This window comes from Centropristis striata, chromosome 8 (genome assembly GCF_030273125.1).
Source record: "Centropristis striata isolate RG_2023a ecotype Rhode Island chromosome 8, C.striata_1.0, whole genome shotgun sequence".
Taxonomy (NCBI): Eukaryota; Metazoa; Chordata; class Actinopteri; order Perciformes; family Serranidae; genus Centropristis; species Centropristis striata.
The window spans coordinates 2,754,117-2,773,022 of NC_081524.1; the positions used below are offsets into that span (position 1 = coordinate 2,754,117).

At 32.4% G+C, this 18,906-nt stretch overlaps 1 protein-coding gene across 1 annotated transcript in view; it reads right to left on the minus strand.

Annotated features, from left to right (window-relative positions):
- Positions 1-2,568: 2,568 nt before the first annotated feature.
- cfap418 (cilia and flagella associated protein 418) overlaps positions 2,569-18,906 on the minus strand; it is a 19,972-nt gene continuing 3,634 nt past the window's right edge. The window contains exons 2-6 of the mRNA XM_059339232.1: positions 17,909-18,011; positions 16,556-16,620; positions 14,071-14,136; positions 13,029-13,124; positions 2,569-3,287 (exon numbers count right to left, since the gene is read on the minus strand). Coding sequence (XP_059195215.1) covers positions 3,128-3,287; positions 13,029-13,124; positions 14,071-14,136; positions 16,556-16,620; positions 17,909-18,011 — 490 coding nt within the window. The 3' untranslated portion in view covers positions 2,569-3,127. The remainder of the gene's footprint in view (positions 3,288-13,028; positions 13,125-14,070; positions 14,137-16,555; positions 16,621-17,908; positions 18,012-18,906) is intronic.

Sequence of the window (18,906 nt, forward strand, 5' to 3'; positions counted from 1 at the left end):
TTTGTTCTTCTTAACTGTTTGACCAAATGAACTTAAATTAGTTGAATTATGCCAACTAATAATAACCATTTCAAGCCAATGAAAGGCAAATACATTTCATTTGTAGTGTTGTATGTGGTGTTAAAATAACACAATCAAAACAGACAGATTTTACTTGATTTGATGGAATTAGATGGAAATATATGGAATGATTAAATTACGTTCGTCCAATTATTTACTTTTTTGAGTGTAACATTGTTATTCTCTGATGACTAAAATCCTGCATCCAGTTAAGAACAAAAAAAAGTGACTTAAAAACTGGATAAAAAGTCAGTTTATAACAGCTTTTGGTAGAAAACTACAACGCTGAGGCTGCACAAAGTTGCAGCTTTCTCCGATTTGAAATGTTGGAAGCATTTGGGATAACGTAAGTACAAAACTCAACAAAATATAGAACAACGTCTGAGTGGGTTTTCAGAAATTTCAGCGTGGAAAAGTTACACATTATACCTTTAACTCGGAGGGACAATGGTTTAGCACAGGGATTCCCAAAGTGTGGTGCGTGGACCCCTGGGGGTGCGTGAGCTGCTGCTAGGGGGTGCACGAGATGAAAAATGTAATGGCGGTCTGATAATTACACAATTAAATTTTTTCCCCCCACACAATAAAGACGTGTTATTAATTAATTAATAAATACAGGCTATTAAATTTTGTGTCGTTTTTTGTTCATTTTTGCATCTATTTTGGTCATTTTGCATCTATTTTTTGGTTGTTTGGTCAATTTGTGTCTATTTTGATCATTTTGTGTCATCTTTGGTCATTTTTGCATCTATTTTTGGTTGTTTTGTGTCTTTTTCTGTCATTTTTACATGTATTTTTGGTCAATTTCAAAATGCACTTCATCTTATAATGAAGCGTAGAAGAAGTTATCTTCTTCCATTTCCTCTGAAAAGTGGTGATTATTTTATTATATGTGTGTTCTGGACATTTGAGCATGATTAAACATGCCTCCTTTAATATGGCTATAAAAAAATCTTATTGCATATTGTTTTTTTGAAGGTGTGGGGGATTGGGGGTGCGTCAACCTGGTGGGGACATAGAAGAGGGTGCACGGCTAAAAATGTTTGGGAACCGCTGGTTTAGCACAAACCTACATTTCTGTTCCACCAGCCGGATTAAAAAAACACATGAAAAAATCCCGACCGAGTGATTCAGGAGGTCTTTAATCGTCCACAGTGTTATCGAGCGTCAGCAGACGGCTCATCACTTACCGAGTAATTACACAGCTGCAGTTCATTTGTTTGTGTTTGCAGCTCAACAGAAAGTTTCAATCTCAACACTGAAAACAGCAGATTCGCCCCAAACAGCTCTTGTGTGACTTTAATTTAACAAATCATCATTAAACGAGATGAGTGGAGGTGTTTAATATCCTGTTTAACAGCAGGACCGTTGGGTTCGGTGTCAGTACTAATAAACTAAAAATGTTCTAAAGACATTTTGAGTGTGCTTGCTTGACTCTGGCCTGTGACTCTCACCGATACATAATTTACACTGCCGAGTAGTTTACAGAATATTATCTCTACCGTTGCTGAGGCATGCGACAGATCAAGTTTTCAACATGTCTATTCTGTCTGTTTTTTTGGTCAAACCGTAGCTCCCATCAGTGAACCGACTTCACTTTGAGCATCCTCAGTTCTTCCAGAACGTCTACATATGTGTATTGTGAAGAAAAATAAAGAAATTTGTTTTTTTAAGGTGTTTAATCAAATCGAGAATCAAGTGTGCTATGACTTTTCTAAAGGTTTCGGTAAACGTTTTTTTTAATTATTTGGCAAAAACGCACCAAAGAATCCCCCCAATGTTACCTTATGGAGAGGCTAGAGTGGATCATTGAACCGACTTCACTTTGAGCATCCTCAGTTCTTCCTGAACGTCTACATATGTGTTTTGTGAAGAAAAATGAAGAAATTTGTTGTTTAGAGCGATCAGAAGAAACTGGTACCTCTGCTTTTCTCCAGAAATGTTCCCTCCTTCTTCCCATGGCGGTTTATGAGGCCCACAGCCTCATAAACCGCCATGGGAAGAAGGAGGGAACATTTCTGGAGAAAAGCAGAGGTACCAGTTTCTTCTGATCGCTCTAACCCAACAAATTTCTTACATCTTTTCCTTCACGAAAAACACATTTGTAGACGTTTCAGGAAGAATCTGAGGATTGCTCAAAGTGAAGTCGGTTCCAATTGATCCACTCTAGCCTCTCCATAAGGTAACATTGGGGGGATTCTTTGGTGCGTTTTTGCCAAATAATTAAAAAAACCGTTTACCGAAACCCTTTAGAAAAGTCATAGCACACTTGTCATGGCCGAGCCGGTCAATCTTATACCTTTTTGGCGTATGTGAGACCAAAAGGGGAAGTCGAACAAAAAAAAAAAAAAAACACGAAAGAATATTAAGCCCGGTGAATAGTAGATAGTGTGCTCTTTCAAGCACACTCAAATATGGTAAAGAATTCCCAAGGAAGTCTTTCTGAAATAAAACCTGATCACACGTGATTAATAGTTGGAAAGAATTAAGACACGAAAATGAATCAGATGATTTGAACATTGATCATTTATATGCGTGGAAATATTAACAGTTTTTGGTTAGAAATTACATCCATAATTGTGAAACTGTTCACAAGTAAAACATTTGATTTGCATCAAACTAAACTACACGGTAATAAAAAGTCCCTATATATAGGTTTCAGATCTTTAAAAAAAAAAAGCACTATCATGATATTTTTACATTAACACCAGGTTACATGTTAATACTTTATAGCATCTTTCAGCGCATTGTTTGGTTATTTATGGTGACATTTTCACTGTTTACGTTCAGTCTCACACTTATTTACAGCAGGAAGTCGTTGTGATGAAATTACAAAAAAATAGTTTGGAAGTTTTTTTGTATTTTCTGGGTAAAAAGCTGATAATTCAGATTTTCAATATTTTATTTACAGCGTTTTCTCTGCTTCTCGGTGACGGAGAACAATTATCAGGATGTATGGAATAGAGCATGAGACAGATATTAGATTAGCAGCGGAGGGTTTCTCTGTCTGTCACATTTCCGTCATCCAGAGAGAGTTTTTTAAAGCTTTTTAGCAGAGAAGTGAACATCAGTGGAGGTGTTTCCCACAGACCCATCGGAGCTGCGGCTGCTCTCGGAGTTCTGTCGGCGCCGACGTGGAGAACCAGCTGCACTGGCAGGCGTACGCCCGGAAACCTCGCCTCCGCTTCAGCTTGGCCCGCAGCTTCTGACGGTCCGGCATGTTGTTCCTGAAACAAAATGTAGTTTAATAAAGATATGTAATAACTCAGGTTCAGACTAAGGTTATTATAGTTAACGAAAACTAACGAAATAACGAAAACTAGAATTGAAAAAACATTTTCGTTAACTGAAATAAAAATAAAAACTAGAGTTTTTAAAAAAACGATAACTAACTGAAACTGTATTGCGTGGTTACAAAACTAACTAAAACTAACTAAAATTATAGTGGAAATGTCCTTATTTTTCGTTTTTGTCAACTTTTTTCATTCATAATTCAGTGTTTCTATTTGAACATGCAACACATGGTGAATATGTTTACTGAGACTGGGATGTTTACACTAGAACCAAAATTCAAAACAATTAATAACCTTATTGGGGCTGAGATGGATAATAAAAGGAAATAAAGGCAAAATTTATTATGACCACTTTGAATCTGGCACCCAACACATAGCCCATTACAAAAAAACTAAAACTAACACTAAAACTAATAAAAACTAAACTAAAACTAAGCATTTTCAAAAAATAAAAACTAAACTAAAACTAGAAAACTCACTTTAAAAACGAACTAAAACTAACTGAATTTGAAAACAAAAATTCACAACGAAATTAAAACTAAAACTAATGAAAAATCCAAAACTATTATAACCTTGGTTCAGACTCACAGAGCTGCAACTGTTGACTCTCAGTCTGATTAAAGATCATTATTTATTAAGATAATTCATTTGAACAGAAAAATATTGAGACATTTTTAACATTTTTTGGTATTTTATTGATTTTTTTATATTGTCACATTTGGACAATGAATCAAACAATATATAAATATATTTAAATTAAAAAAATAAAATAATAATAAAATATAAAAAGCACCTTTTAATAAACTACAATATTCCGATAGTGCTGACTTATTTGGAGAAAAACGTTTTATTGTGATTTTGACACATATTTAGAGGACTGAAAAGGTGGTGGAAAAGAAATATAAATATAAAAATATATTGATTAATTTGAACAACAAAATATGAAAAATGACAAAACATTTTATTTTATTAATTATATTATTTATTTTTGGTATTTTATTAACTTTTTATATTGTCACATTTGGTCAATAAATCAAACAATACATAAATGTATTTGAAAATAACAGAATAAAATGTATTAATATAAACACCTCTTAATTAAAATATAACTTTGATTAGTAAAACATTTTTTGTAGCCCTGGTAATGGACGTACACTTTCTATTCAGATGAAAATATTACCTGGAAAACATTAAAAATAAATAAATAAAAAATATTTGAGTGCACAATCAACATCTTAAATGTACATTTCAGATAAACTCCTACAAAATAAAACATTAATACACACACACACACACACACACATATATACACATACAAATATGTATATATATATACACATATATACATATATATATATACATATACACATATATACATACATACATATATATATATATATACATATATACACATATATACATATATATACACACATACATACATATATACACACACACACATATATACACACATATATACATATACATATATACACATATATACATATATATACACACATACATATATATATATACACATATATATAAATATACATATATACATATATATATATACACATATATATAAATATATATACATATCATTTTATATATATTTTTTATTTCTATTTAAATGTACATTTCAGGCATTTATTATTTCACATTTAAACTCCTGCAAATATAAAATATAAAATATAATACATATATATATATATATATTTATATATATTTGAAACAGTCCTGCGTTCATCAGCACAGCTTGATTCCAGTAAAAGCTACAGTAACAACAACATGGAATGGATTGAACCACAGGAAGGAGTTTTTCTTGTGGAAAGTTAAAAAGTGTTCCAGTGCAGAGAAACAAACACCTGCAGAGTCAAACATGAAGCTCAAGAGCACTTAAGGAGCGTTAAGTGTTCTCCTCCCTCACTGGGTTTGCTGCAGCTCATTTCACACTCTCAGCCTTAAAAAGCTCCTTTCTTCACCACTGGAAAACTACATTTTAATTCCAGTCATGACGCCTACACCCCCAACAATTAGAAGAGCAATTAGTAAACCGCAGGCTCAAGTAATAACTGCTTTTCTGAGACGACAACAAACACACGTTTTTTTCTGCCTATGATTAAATGTACAAAACGAGCGTGTTTTTTATTAACATGAACGCTTTCGAGTACACCTCTTTAATTAAAATACGACTTTGAAGAATAAAACTAATTTTTCTAGCCCTGCTAATGGGTGGACACTTTCTATTCAGATGAAAAAAATATGTGGAAAACATTTTTAAAGAAGAAAAAAGAGAAAAAGTGTCAGCTTGAGGATAAATATTCAGATAGTTCTCGTCAATTTGGACAAAAATAAATCAAATTGCGATTTTGACAAACGCTCAGGACTGAAATGATGGCAGGGAATAAAAATTAAAAACATATTTATATTTTATAAATATAATTATCAATAATTTGAACAACAAAATATTATAAATGACAAAACATAATATTTATTTATTTTTTTGGAGGAGGAATATTTTGAGAAAAACATTTTTATTGTGATTTTGATACATATTTAGAGGACTGAAAAGGTGGCAGGAAATATAAATAAAAAACATATTTATATTTTATAAATAAAATTATCATTAATTTCAATAACTAAATATTAAAAATGACAAAACATAATTTTTTTGTTGTTTTAATATATTTTTTTATATTGTCACATTTGGTCAATAAATCAAACAATATGTAAATATATTTAAAATAATAATAATAATAATAATTAACACCTTTTAATAAAAAATATAATATTCCGATAGTGCTGAACTATTCTGAAAAAATACTTTTTATTGTGATTTTAACACATATTTAGAGGACTAAAAAGGTGGCAGGAAAAATAAATAAAAAAAAATATTTATATTTTATAAATAAAATTATAATTAATTTGAATAACAAAATATTAAAAATGACAAAACATAATTTTTTATTTTTTTAAATATTTTTTTATATTGTCACATTTGGTCAATAAATCAAACAACATGTGAATATATTTTAAAATGATAAAATAAAATAAATATAAAAAGCTAATGAACAAATTATGAATAAAAATTCTAAATCTGTTGCTGAGACTAGTCAGTTTCTATTTAATCACACGTCTTAGCGTCTCAACCTCCAGTTAAATGTGTTTTACTGTTTTTACTTCAAGTAAACTTGTGTTTACTTGTGAGTGTCCGACTGCTAATGTGAAGACATGAAGGTCAAACTCATCACTGATTGTTTCTAAAGTGTTTCAGGAGGCTGACAAATTAAAAATACACTAAAAGAAAAAAAAACCCAGCACACTGGGAAGTAAAGAGGACTACTGAGTGCTGAAACGTCAGTTTTGCTTGATAAATAAAGCAGAAAAAGCACATTCTGCACATGAATGTCACTTTCAGCTCGGCTCAAGGCGAGAGGAGAGAAAACAGTTTAAAATGGAGTTTTTAGATCAGAGGAATTCATTTTTCTGACATATACGTCACTATTCGACACTTTGAACAGGAATACTATGACCGACGATGTAAAATTATATTTTATGACAGAAAATAAGGAAGAGCATAATAGGTAAAAGGGATGGCAATAATTAATGGATGATTGATTAATGGTTGTTAAGAATTTGGTCGATCAGCATATACACCGATAATAATAATAATAATAATAATAATAATAATGATAATAATAATAACAATACTAGTAATGATAATAATAATAGTAATAATACACTACATTTATATAGCGCTTTTCTAAACATTCAAAGACGCTTAACAGGTAATAAATAAATAAAATCTTTAATATCGGTCGGCCTCTAATAATAATAATAATAATAATGATAATGATAATAATAATAATAATAATAATAATAATAATAATAATAATAATAATACCTGCATTCATTTATAGTTTTGGCTCCTTTTGTGATTTTTTTTAAATATACATTTTTACATTAAATCTAAAGTTTTACTGTAAGAAAAACAGTTAATCTGCCTTCAGAAAAAAGTAGAATAGAAAGAAAGAATAGTCAAAATCACAAGTAAAAAGTATAAATTACCAGAAAAAAAGTCAAAATCACAGTAAAAAAGTCAAAATTACAAGAAAAAAAGTCAATATTACCAGAAAAAAAAGTCACAAGGGGAAAAAAAGAATAGTAATGGCTGAATTCATCTATAGCTTTAGCCCCTTGTGGCAGAAAAACAGCCTGAAAACAAAACGGGACATTCATTTATTCATAGAATTATAGATTTTCCTCTCTCTCCTCATACTTTAGCCGCTTTATTACAATGTTTCATAACTTAAAACCTCTGCGTTTACTGCTACTGCCACATGAAAAAGAAAAGTTTCAGTCAAGCTCTCGTCCCGCCTACACACATGTCAATCACCATCAGTCTCTGTGACTGTAACTAACGACAGAGTGTCTCCAGGAATTAGTCTCAGCCCGTCCTGCTGCTGCATGCAAACACAACACAGGACCTCTCAGACATTTATACCGTCACTTTTTACAGTTTCTGGAAAATCATATCCATGTTCTTGCACGCTTTGAAAACAGACACAGGTCTATTTTCACATATCCTTACAGTTTTTTTTTATCTTTTATCGCCATTTTTTCTTCTTTTTTTTATACTTTTGTACTGTGTTGAAGTTAAGTTCCTTGTATGTGAAACCTACGGCGTCCCTGAGAGATCACACCGCTGCAACTTAACAAAACACATGCAAATACACAAAACACAAGCAAATTGAGAAAACATCTTCATCAATTTGACAACACAAGCTCAGCACTTAGAAAACGCTGCAAAGACCACAACACAACAGAAGTGTTTCCAGAGGACATTTAAAAGTGATGCACACGTCTGGACACGCTTTTGATATTATCAAGTTATTTCGAGATAATGATAATTGTGAGGGCCAATTAGGGCCAGTTCAGCAATAACAATTTAAGTTAAAAACAGTTTAAAAAATGAATGATGATAATTTCATTGTAATTCATGCAATGCTTAGAGTATGGTAGTTTAAAATATACAATTAGTAATGTTTAAAGGCTTAAAAATGTTTCTGTGCTTTAAATTTTACATTGTGATGTCACTATATAGTGGTAACTACGGTAACTGACTGTGTATCTTAAGTTTCAGAGTCAGAACATGGTGGAAGCAACACAGTCTTTTGACCGTGCGTCAGACTTGTAATTTACTTTGTTGTTTTTAAGTAAACATTTTAAAAGACAAAGAAGTTGTCATGTCTCGTCGCTCGCGTGGAAAAAGAGTGTTTTTGTCGACTAACTCTAGAAGTGGCGCAGTAAAAAAAGGAAGACCAAACGGAGTGCCGCTACAATAATTTCACGTTATGACGTTGTAAAGTGAAATGATCACGTTATTTCATGATAATGATATTTTCAGGTTATAACGTGATATATAACGTTAGCCTGCTAGCCCGTATCAATTACATTGAAGTTAAACAAATCAAATAAATTAATGATACACGTTTTAGTTGTGCCCTCTCAGCGGCACCAAGTTGGTCTTGGTCTTGCTAGCCCACTAACAAACGCCCGCTAACGATCGCCGGCTAACAATCGCCGGCTAACGATCGCCGGCTAACGATCGCCGGCTAACGATCGCCGGCTAACGATAGCCCTATAACGATCGTGGCTAACAATCGCCCGATAACGATTGCCCAATAATGATCGCCGGCTAACAATCGCCCGACAACGATCGTCCGATAACGATCGCCCAATAACGATCGCCCTATAACGATCGCGGCTAACAATCGCCCGATAACGATCGCCCTATAACGATCGCGGCTAACAATCGCCCGATAACGATCACCCGATAACGATCGCCCGATAACGATCGTGGCTAACAATCGCCCGATAACGGTCGTCCAATAATGATCGTCCAATAACGATCGCCCTATAACGATCGCGGCTAACAATCGCCCGATAACGATCGCCCGATAACGATCGCCCTATAACGATCGCGGCTAACAATCGCCCGATAACGATCACCCGATAACGATCGCCCGATAACGATCGTGGCTAACAATCGCCCGATAACGGTCGTCCAATAATGATCGTCCAATAATGATCGCCCAATAACGATCGCCCGATAACGATCGCCGGCTAAGGTTAGCACGCTATAATCGGCTTTGCTTGTGTTGTCAAATTGATGAAGATGTTTTCTAAATTTGCATGTGTTTTGTGTTTTTGCATTTGTTTTCCTAAATTGCAGTTGCTGTGAGCTCTCTGGGCCTCTGTAAAAAACCCATAGGACAATCAACTGATTCTGATATGAAATTTAATTCATTATGTCACCTTATGAGATTAAATGATGGAAACCTAACAAATGTGAGGCTGGACGCAGCCACCAAGAACTTGTTGTCGTCGAAATCTTTGAAAAAATTGTTTTTGTAGAAAATAAAAAGTGTCAAAACTGTGTAATTTGGTATGAAAAACTCAGTAGTTATCTTGAGAACAGAGTCAAGAGATGAATAAAATCAAAACTAACCAAATCTGATTATTCTTTAACAGGTCACAGTAGGTTTTGTGATGATGATGTGGATTAACTGGTTTAATTTATTTGGGAAATTAAACTCATTAAAACACTTTAATGGGGAAAAAAAGGTTAATAACTTTCCGTTTTGCAGTTCCAGCTATTATCCCCCTCATGAAAAGCTTTTCATTTTCACAGATTTAGTGACCCAATTAAAAAAAACAAAAAAAAAACACATAAATAAATAAATACAGCTGAGCAGAGGAAGACAACAGCGCAATCTTCTGAAACGCAATAATCAAAGGAGGACATAAAAGTCATAAATAATTTGTTTTTTTCAAAGCGTAGAGACAGGGACGAGTGCTCAGCAATAAACATTAAAAAAAGAATTAAAAAATGTATAAATAAGTCCATATTTATATAAACACAAACAGTACACTTATTGGAGACAACCGGAGGCTCTTAAATCGGTAATATTTTATTTGTATTTTTTTTATTATTTTTATTTATTTTATTACTTGTTGGATGGGTGAGAAATATACATAAACATATTTAAATTATAATTTAATATAAAATAAATAAATGTGTGCATTATACTACAATATACAACAAGAACATAACGGGGAAAAAAGAAAAAAAAGTGGAAATATTCTGCATTTACTACTGTAACAATAGAAATAATAAGGCTGAAAATGGTATCTATGATTTAGTATTAAAATGCAACAATATTATAATTAAGAATATACGTTAGTTAAATCAGAATAGCCTTCATTGATGGATGTGTCGCCTCAAAAGGGATTTAGCAGGTTTAGAGGTCTAAAATAAAAAAGCCTAGTTTATATTCTGGTCTTGTTCCCACTGAGAAACAAAAGGTAAAAAACTCTGATGCTGTTTGTCGGAAATGTGGGAGAAAAAAGAACCTGAATGTGAAACAAAAGTATTTTATCATTTTATGTGCGAGTAATTTAAAATTTGTCTTTATGAGGTTTCATAGTTTATTTTACTCTTAAGTACCAGTATACATTTCCACATGTAAAGTTGTGTTTTTGTGCTTTTTTAAAACTGTGCATTGCAAAAATCTGCTTCTACGCCTCCATTTATTTCACACCAAACCTTTCAGTGGCTGTAAAGCAGAGAAACAAGTGTGAGCGGATCAGCTCAACACTGCCACCATGTGGACGAACCGAGAAACAATCAAACTTCTGACAGAATCTCTCACAAACTGACAAAACAAGCCGTGAAATTATGACAGAATACATTTATGTTCAGCATATTGTGTGATATTTTAGTGTGAAATGACAGATAGAAAGTGTTTTCCACAGACACTTTAAGGTCACAGATGGTTTTTTCTGCACACACTTCAACATTTCCTGTTTAGTGAGACAGCGAACACTTCTTCCAGTAAACAACAACAACAAACGACTCGTGGTGAATCAGAGCAGAGTCACTCAGCCTGAAAACTGACTGAAGAGAGTCCAATGATTCAGCCACGCTGGTGGGGAGGCGTTTGGTTTCAGGTGACAGACGGTTTCATCTCCGTGTGGTGGAGACATCTAAATCATCAACATCTAAACCAGTAGTTCTCAACCTTTTTGAGTCGCGACCCCCAATTTAACATGCATGTTGTCCGCGACCCCCGCTCACTGAACACAATCTCACACGCACAGTTCAGATCATACAAAAAAGAAACAAAATGATCAAAAAAAGAAACAAAATGATCAAAAAAGACACAAAATGACCAGAAAAGACAGAAAATGACAAAAAAAGACACAAAATGACCAAAAAGACACAAAATGACCAGAAAAGACAGAAAATGACCAAAAAAGACACAAATTGACCACAAAATGGCCTAAAAATACACAAAATGACCACAAAATGGCCTAAAAAGACACAAATTGACCAAAAAAGACACAAAATGACCAAAAAAGACACAAATTGACCACAAAATGGCCTAAAAAGACACAAAATGACCACAAAATGGCCTAAAAAGACACAAAATGACCAAAAAAGACACAAAATGACCAAAAAAAGACACAAAATGACAAAAAAAACAAAACACAAAATGACCAAAAAAGACATTAAGTGACCAAAAACACATTAACACATGAACACTTTAACACAGTGGAGACAGAGCTGACTTCCAAAATAATTTGGCGACCCCCAGAAATCATCTCGCGACCCCAATTGGGGTCCCGACCCCAAGGTTGAGAATAGCTGATCTAAACTACAGACAGAACTGACAGCAGCTCTCAGTGGAGAGATGTTATGTCCTAAATATAAACGTGAAGAGGAGAATGCTTTTATGTACTGCAGAGATGGGGGAAAAACTCAATACAGAATGGTATTGGAATATTTTGCGTGGCGATATTATATCGATTCATGGCCGCCAAGTGTCAATATTTAGTGTTCTGACGGCTCGCGGGTTAGCAGTATTTTCACCATTTTTTGTTTTTTCGGAGGGCATAAAGGGTTCACGTTGGGGAATATACTGGACATACTGGTATCATGTGAAACTGAAAGATCTAAGGAATCTATAGTCACCATGTGTGTCAGGATATCGTGTCGGGAAGTTGTCAAAAACACAGCAAAGTTAGGCTAAAGTTTTGGTTTTTTTTTATTATTTTTTTAAAATATATTTAAAATTATAAAAATTACATTAAATTTAAAGTTTTACTGTAAGAAAAACAGTAAATCTGCCTTCAGAAAAAAGTAGAATAGAAAGAAAAGTCAAAATCACAAGTAAAAAGTAGAAATTACCAGAAAAAAGTAGAAATTATCAAAAAAAAAAAAAAAGCCAAAATTACTATATTATACATTGTGGACAAATAAAAAGACTGAAGTGAGATGAATACACTGAGAATTTTCTCTGATTGGACAAAACAATTCTTGATTGAATTTCAATTTTGTGGACACAAAATGCAGTTAAACAGTTAAATCGCAAATTATTGTCTCACAATACTCACCATATCGCAAAATGATTGAAATCGCAATAAAAAGTTTTTAAAATCATTACATCGGTCATCTCTGAATTTCATCTAAAATCAGAATCTGCATCGGCCTCAAACATCCCATTGTCGTTCGGGCTCCGGTAGAAAGTGGTGGAGGAATCAGTCTAGCTTTTAACATTTTCATACTTTTTTTGTAAAGTGGGGGTGTGGCAGTGTGTGCAGACTCACCTGAAGAACAGGTAATCACAGGACAGGTCCCACTCACAGTCATCGAACATCAGCAGCCGGAAGTCACAGGACGTACACCTCAACTGGTCACAGGCCCTGTTGATGCAGATCGCTGCTCCGTCACTTTCATTAACCAAGAAGATCTTAGAACAACAAACCATCAGTCGAACCTGTTACCATCCAGAAGTCCCGTCGAAAAAAAGTCAAAATCACAATAAAAATGTATAAATTACCAGAAAAAGTCAAAACTACCAGAAAAAAACTGAAATTACAAAAAAGTCAAAATTACCAGAAAAAGTCAAAATTACCAGAAAAAAATAGAAATTACAAAAAAGTCAAAATCACAAGAAAAAAAGTCAAATTTACAAGAAAGAAAAATCAAAACTACCAAAAAAAGTCAAATTTACAAGTAAGAAAAATCAAAACTACCAAAAAAAGTCAAATTACCATAAAAAATAGAAATGACAAAAAAAGTCAAAATTACCAGTAAAAGTCAAAATCACAATAAAAATTTATAAATAACCAGAAAAAAGTTAAATTTACCAGAAAAAAAGTCAAAATTACAAGAAAAAAAGTCAAATTCACCACAAAAAAAGAATAAATTACCAGAAAAAAGTCAAAATTACCGGAAAAAAGTCAAAACTACCAGAGAAAAATAGAAATGACAAAATAAGTCAAAATTACCAGAAAAAAAGTCAAAATCACAAGAAAAAAGTAGAAATTATCAGAAAAAATATATAAATTGTGCGACAGGATATTGTTGCGGAAGTTGTCGAAATAACGCTGCAAAGTTAGACTTTTTTAGTTTCAGTCAGAAACATTGAGATCAGTGCAGCTTGTTGTTTGTGTGTTTGTTGTCGTCCAACATGTTTGAGATCAGTTCAGTTCAGTTTGACTGAATATATTTACCTACAAATAAAGGTCTGTTGGGCTTTACTTTGGGCCTCATTCAGAGATAATCCGGACCAGGAGTCCTGCTTCATTTCAAACCAGAAACAGACGAGACATGCCAGACGCTCACTGTGATAAATCATGTTTTCACCTCTTGGATGTCGCCGTTCCAACGCCGTTTGTGACGGCGCTCCCGCCAACGAACACAGGACAGCACCTGGACGAGTCACAGACAGAACGCATCACAAATAACAACAGCAGAACCACACAAACACTGGCAGCAGAACCTGGGACACATTATTACAAATATAAAACATCATTTACTCACATTTAACCCTATAAAGCCAAATGTATCATATTTGTTACACAATAACTTATTTGAAAATTTGTCAGTTGTCATTTTATTGCATTTCATACATTATGCATTAAATAAAGCAACATACAGTCTTTTTCTCATTTAGGTAAACTAGGTAAAGGTTTAACTGACATAATTAGGTATATTAAGAGTAAAATTGAGATATCTCTCGAATAATTCAAAGAAATACATTTTGGTGTGAAAATGTCATATCAGCAGATGTTTGATGTTGTGTTATATGGAAAAAAATATATTTTGTATATTTGAGGTAAATGTTAAAAGGAAAGTCAAAGTTTTAATTGGTTAAAAATATTAGGTTTTATATGTTTTTGTTAGTTCAAGAAAAACAAACTGTGAGCAACAAATTGCACAAAAAGACCCAATGTATCAAATATGATACAAATTAGAATTCATATATATGCAAATTCATATATATTATTTTTATTTGTCAGCAGGTTTTTTTTTTTAATTTAATTTTCTGGCAATTATTTCATGGTTCAGGCTTTATAGGGTTAAGAGAATTAAAAAAACAGCCAAAAGACAAAGTGAGTTTGTTAATATATATCTCTTGACTATCTCACATGTATGCTGCGTGATAAAGATGACATCTTTCATAGAATATGGGACCCTTTTATGTCATACATTGGTATGAATATTTCAACCATTTTTACACGAGGATTTACATAGGACTGGAACATGTGCTTAACTGTCAGTTATTTTTGTATCTATATAATTTCTGAATCATCTGTCGATATGTTTTTTTTTTTTCTTTTTTTTTTTTCTCTGTGTCTGTGAGCCTAGTTGTAGTGTAGTATAGCCCAGTGTGGGTTCTTTTTATTTTATTTTATTTTTATATATTCTATTTTATTTGTTTGATTGTTCTTTGTGTTTGTTTGTTTTTCACTGTGTGCTGTGAAAATCAATAAACATATTGTTTAAAAAAAAAAAGTGAGTTTGTTTCTAAACTCTTTAAAACATTTGCTCTGGTCTCCTTTAAGCCTAAGATTAAGATTTCCTTTTAATGTCAAGTGGACATAAAAAAAAAAAAACAATAAATAGAAAACAGCATTATAAACTAGAAATAAAAGCAAATAAACAAGCGAAAACTATAATAAAGTATTGACAATTTGCAATACAGACAAGTAGAAATATAAAAAAGTGTTAACAATTCAAACAACATTGCATTTACATTATTTTTCACTTAAATCTTTTAATCAACTTCAGTCTTCAACACAAATTACCAGAATTTTAACCCATTAAATTTGTTTAAATTGTAATTATGGAAGAAATAAACTACCAAACTAATTAATTTATTATTATTATAATTACAATTTTGGAGCTCGGGCTCTAGAGCCTCATATAAAAGATGAATAACTGTGGTTCTGATGGGACCTCCTCACTGTCTCATTTTAAGTCTCTTCTTAAAACCCACCTCTTCTCGTTGGCTTTTAACACCACGTAGAGTGTTGATTTTATGATTTTTTTGTTTTTATTTGTATACACGCATATTTGATTTTGTGCAGGCAGTACATTTTGCATTTTATTTTATTCATTTTTATCCTATTTTTAATTTATTTTATCTTATTGCATCTTACTGTTCTATTGTTTGCCACATCTCTTTGTATTGTGTTATCTATTTATTGTTTGTGCAGCACTTTGGGAACCTTGAGTTTGCTAATATTGTGCTATGAAAATAAAGTGGATTGGACATCAGTGTCCTTAATGGTCTGAGTGTCTGAGTGTTTTTGAGACACGTTCCAGTCTTATCCCACCTCCCCCAAACAGCCCTGACTCAAGGCTGTTTCTGGAGGTTGTCTCCATAGCAACCGCTATGTTATCGCTTTTTGTCATTCCAGCGAGTTGAGACGGGGCTGATAAGGTACGGGAGTCATAACTCTGTTCATGTTGTGAAGTGTTTTATGTATTATGCTCATGTTGCTGAGGTTTTTTTCATTGTTTTTTCCTCCTCTCCTCTCGTTGTGCTATATTTCTATTTTCTTCATCTCTGTCTTCCTGTCCTGTCCACTTCTGTCATATTATATGTGTGTTTTATACGTTTTGGACGGGTTGATGGCAAATTTAGTTGTACTAGTACTTGTTACTCTGTGCAATGACAATAAAGACTTCTGATTCTGATTACAGAATTAATAAAAGAAGCTCAGGTTCAACTTCAAAAATTACAAAAATGACTAAAAACTCCCACCCTTGCTGAAAGTTGTGCCTTAAAATAATGAAATGCCATAATTGATAAGTGTTAAATAACAATAACTTATTCACTTACTTCCTCCCTCCGGACTGAGACGACAGCTTCTTCTCTGCTTGTGTTCCTTTAGGAAACTGTTCAGTCTAATGAGAAAGGTAATAGATTATAGATTACAGATTATAGACTGTCACCACAGGTTTAAAAAAAAACAAAAAACATTCTTGTTGTAGTAAATCTTGTGTGAATTAAGGTTATCACAGTTAACAAAAACTAACAAAATAACGAAAACTACAACTGAAAACACATTTTCGTTGACTGAAATAAAAATAAAAATGAGAGTTTTTAAAAAAAAAAAAAAAAGATAACTAACTGAAAATGTATTGTGTGGTTACAAAACTAACTAAAATTATAGTGAAAATGTCCTTCGTTTTCGTCTTTGTCAACTTTTTTCATCCGTAAACCTTTTTGGTTGATATGAAATCTATTTCATCTATCTGGTTTTATGACTTAATAAACTTATTGGGGCTGAGATGGATCAGACAAAGGAAATAAAGGAAACATTTATTGGGACCTTATTGAATCTGGACCCAACAAATACCCCATTACAAAACAACTACAACTAATAAAAACTACACTAAAACTAAGAATTTTCCAAAAAAATAAAAACTAACTAAAACTAGTAAACTAAAATCACAACGAAATTAAAACTAAAATTAATAAAAAAATCCAAAACTATTATAACCTTGGTGTGAATTAATTTAAACCTGAATAGTTGTATGTGTTTGTCATTGTGCATTACACAACATTCATGTGGAGTTTCACATTTTCAAATATTGTTCTAATTTGTAAAAAAAAAAAAAAAAAAAAGCTTCAGACAAATAAAGTCATAAAAGGGAAGTAAATGTCCATAAAGTAAAAGTATAACAACTTTGAGATATGCTTCACATTTATCTATAACTTAAATATTTTGTTTTAGCCCACTATTAGGCTTGTCACCAGAACACATTTTTAGGACAATATATTTTCCCAGAAACTATTATGAAAAACGATAGGATAGTTGTATCTATGTTGTTTTAGTTTTATAACCATATAAGAGCATAATAAGTTCATCCTTTTTTCACAAGATGACGTCCTCAAATCTCTTGTTTTGTCCACAAACCAAAGAGATATTCAGTTTATTGTCATAAAGGAACAAAGAAACCAGAAATATTCACATTGAAGAAGCTGAAATCAGAGAATCTGGACTTATTGTCTTTAAAAAAAACTGCTCAAACCAATTATTCGATTATCAAAATAGTTGATGATTAATTTAGTAATCAATTATTGTTTAGTTGCAGCCCTAATCCAAACCAAGCTTTGCAACAAGTGAGAAGTTATTGAATCTAAATTTTAAAATGTATAAGAAAAGCCAGAGAAGAAGTTAAAATCCACCTTTATCTGAGTGGAATCGCTGTCGTCGTCCTCCAGTAATTCTTCCAGAAGTGCGTCAATATCATCAGTGATGCTGCTCATCGGCTGTTCAGGTTTTGTAGCACTAAATAAGAGCAAGAAAATTGTGAATTAGTATCAGGATTTAATTAATGTGCTCTATAGTAACCCATGTGTTCAAAAGGTATCATTTTAACCCTTAAATATACTGGATAGTTTATAGGCTGCAGTCATTATTTTTAGACACATTTGATTTTAGTCCAATAGATTAATGAATGTCAGTATTTCTACAGTGTTATATAATCCTGGGGGTTTGAAGAAGACAGCACTTAGAGCTTTGTGTTGGGAATTCAACATGCAAAATCTGAAAAGGTCTAGGTTCTCCATCAGGACCTGGCCTAATGTGGTCTATACATACAGTCATGGGAAAAATGATTAGACAACCCTTGTTTTCTCTAATTTCTTGTTCATTTTAATGCCTGGTACAACTAAAGGTACAATTGTTTGGACAAATATAATGATAACAACAAAAAGAGTTTAAATTAAGATATATATATATATATATATATATATATATAAACAGAACAAAATGTATTTATCAAATATTTTGCTCTGTTTTTTTTTTAACTCAGCCTTGTCCCTGACAAGAACTTTAAAAACTGAAAAAAAAAAAAGTTAAAATTAGTCAAAATCTAAAACTAACAATACCTACTGATAACATAGGTGTAATTATAATCATTTTGTTTTAAATAAAAAAAAATATGAAAATATTGGCCCATTAAAATTGTGTCCCAGACTTTTGTTAATATCTGTAGAATTTCTACTAAAAGGCAAAAATAGCAGATAGCTGATATCTAGACATTTAACATGGTTTTCTTGATAATGATTTTGATTATTATCAAGAAAACCATGGAAAATGTCTAGATATTAACCTCCTAAGATCTGTTTTTGTTGTTATGATTGTATTTGTCCAGACAAATGTACCTTTAGTTGTACCAGGC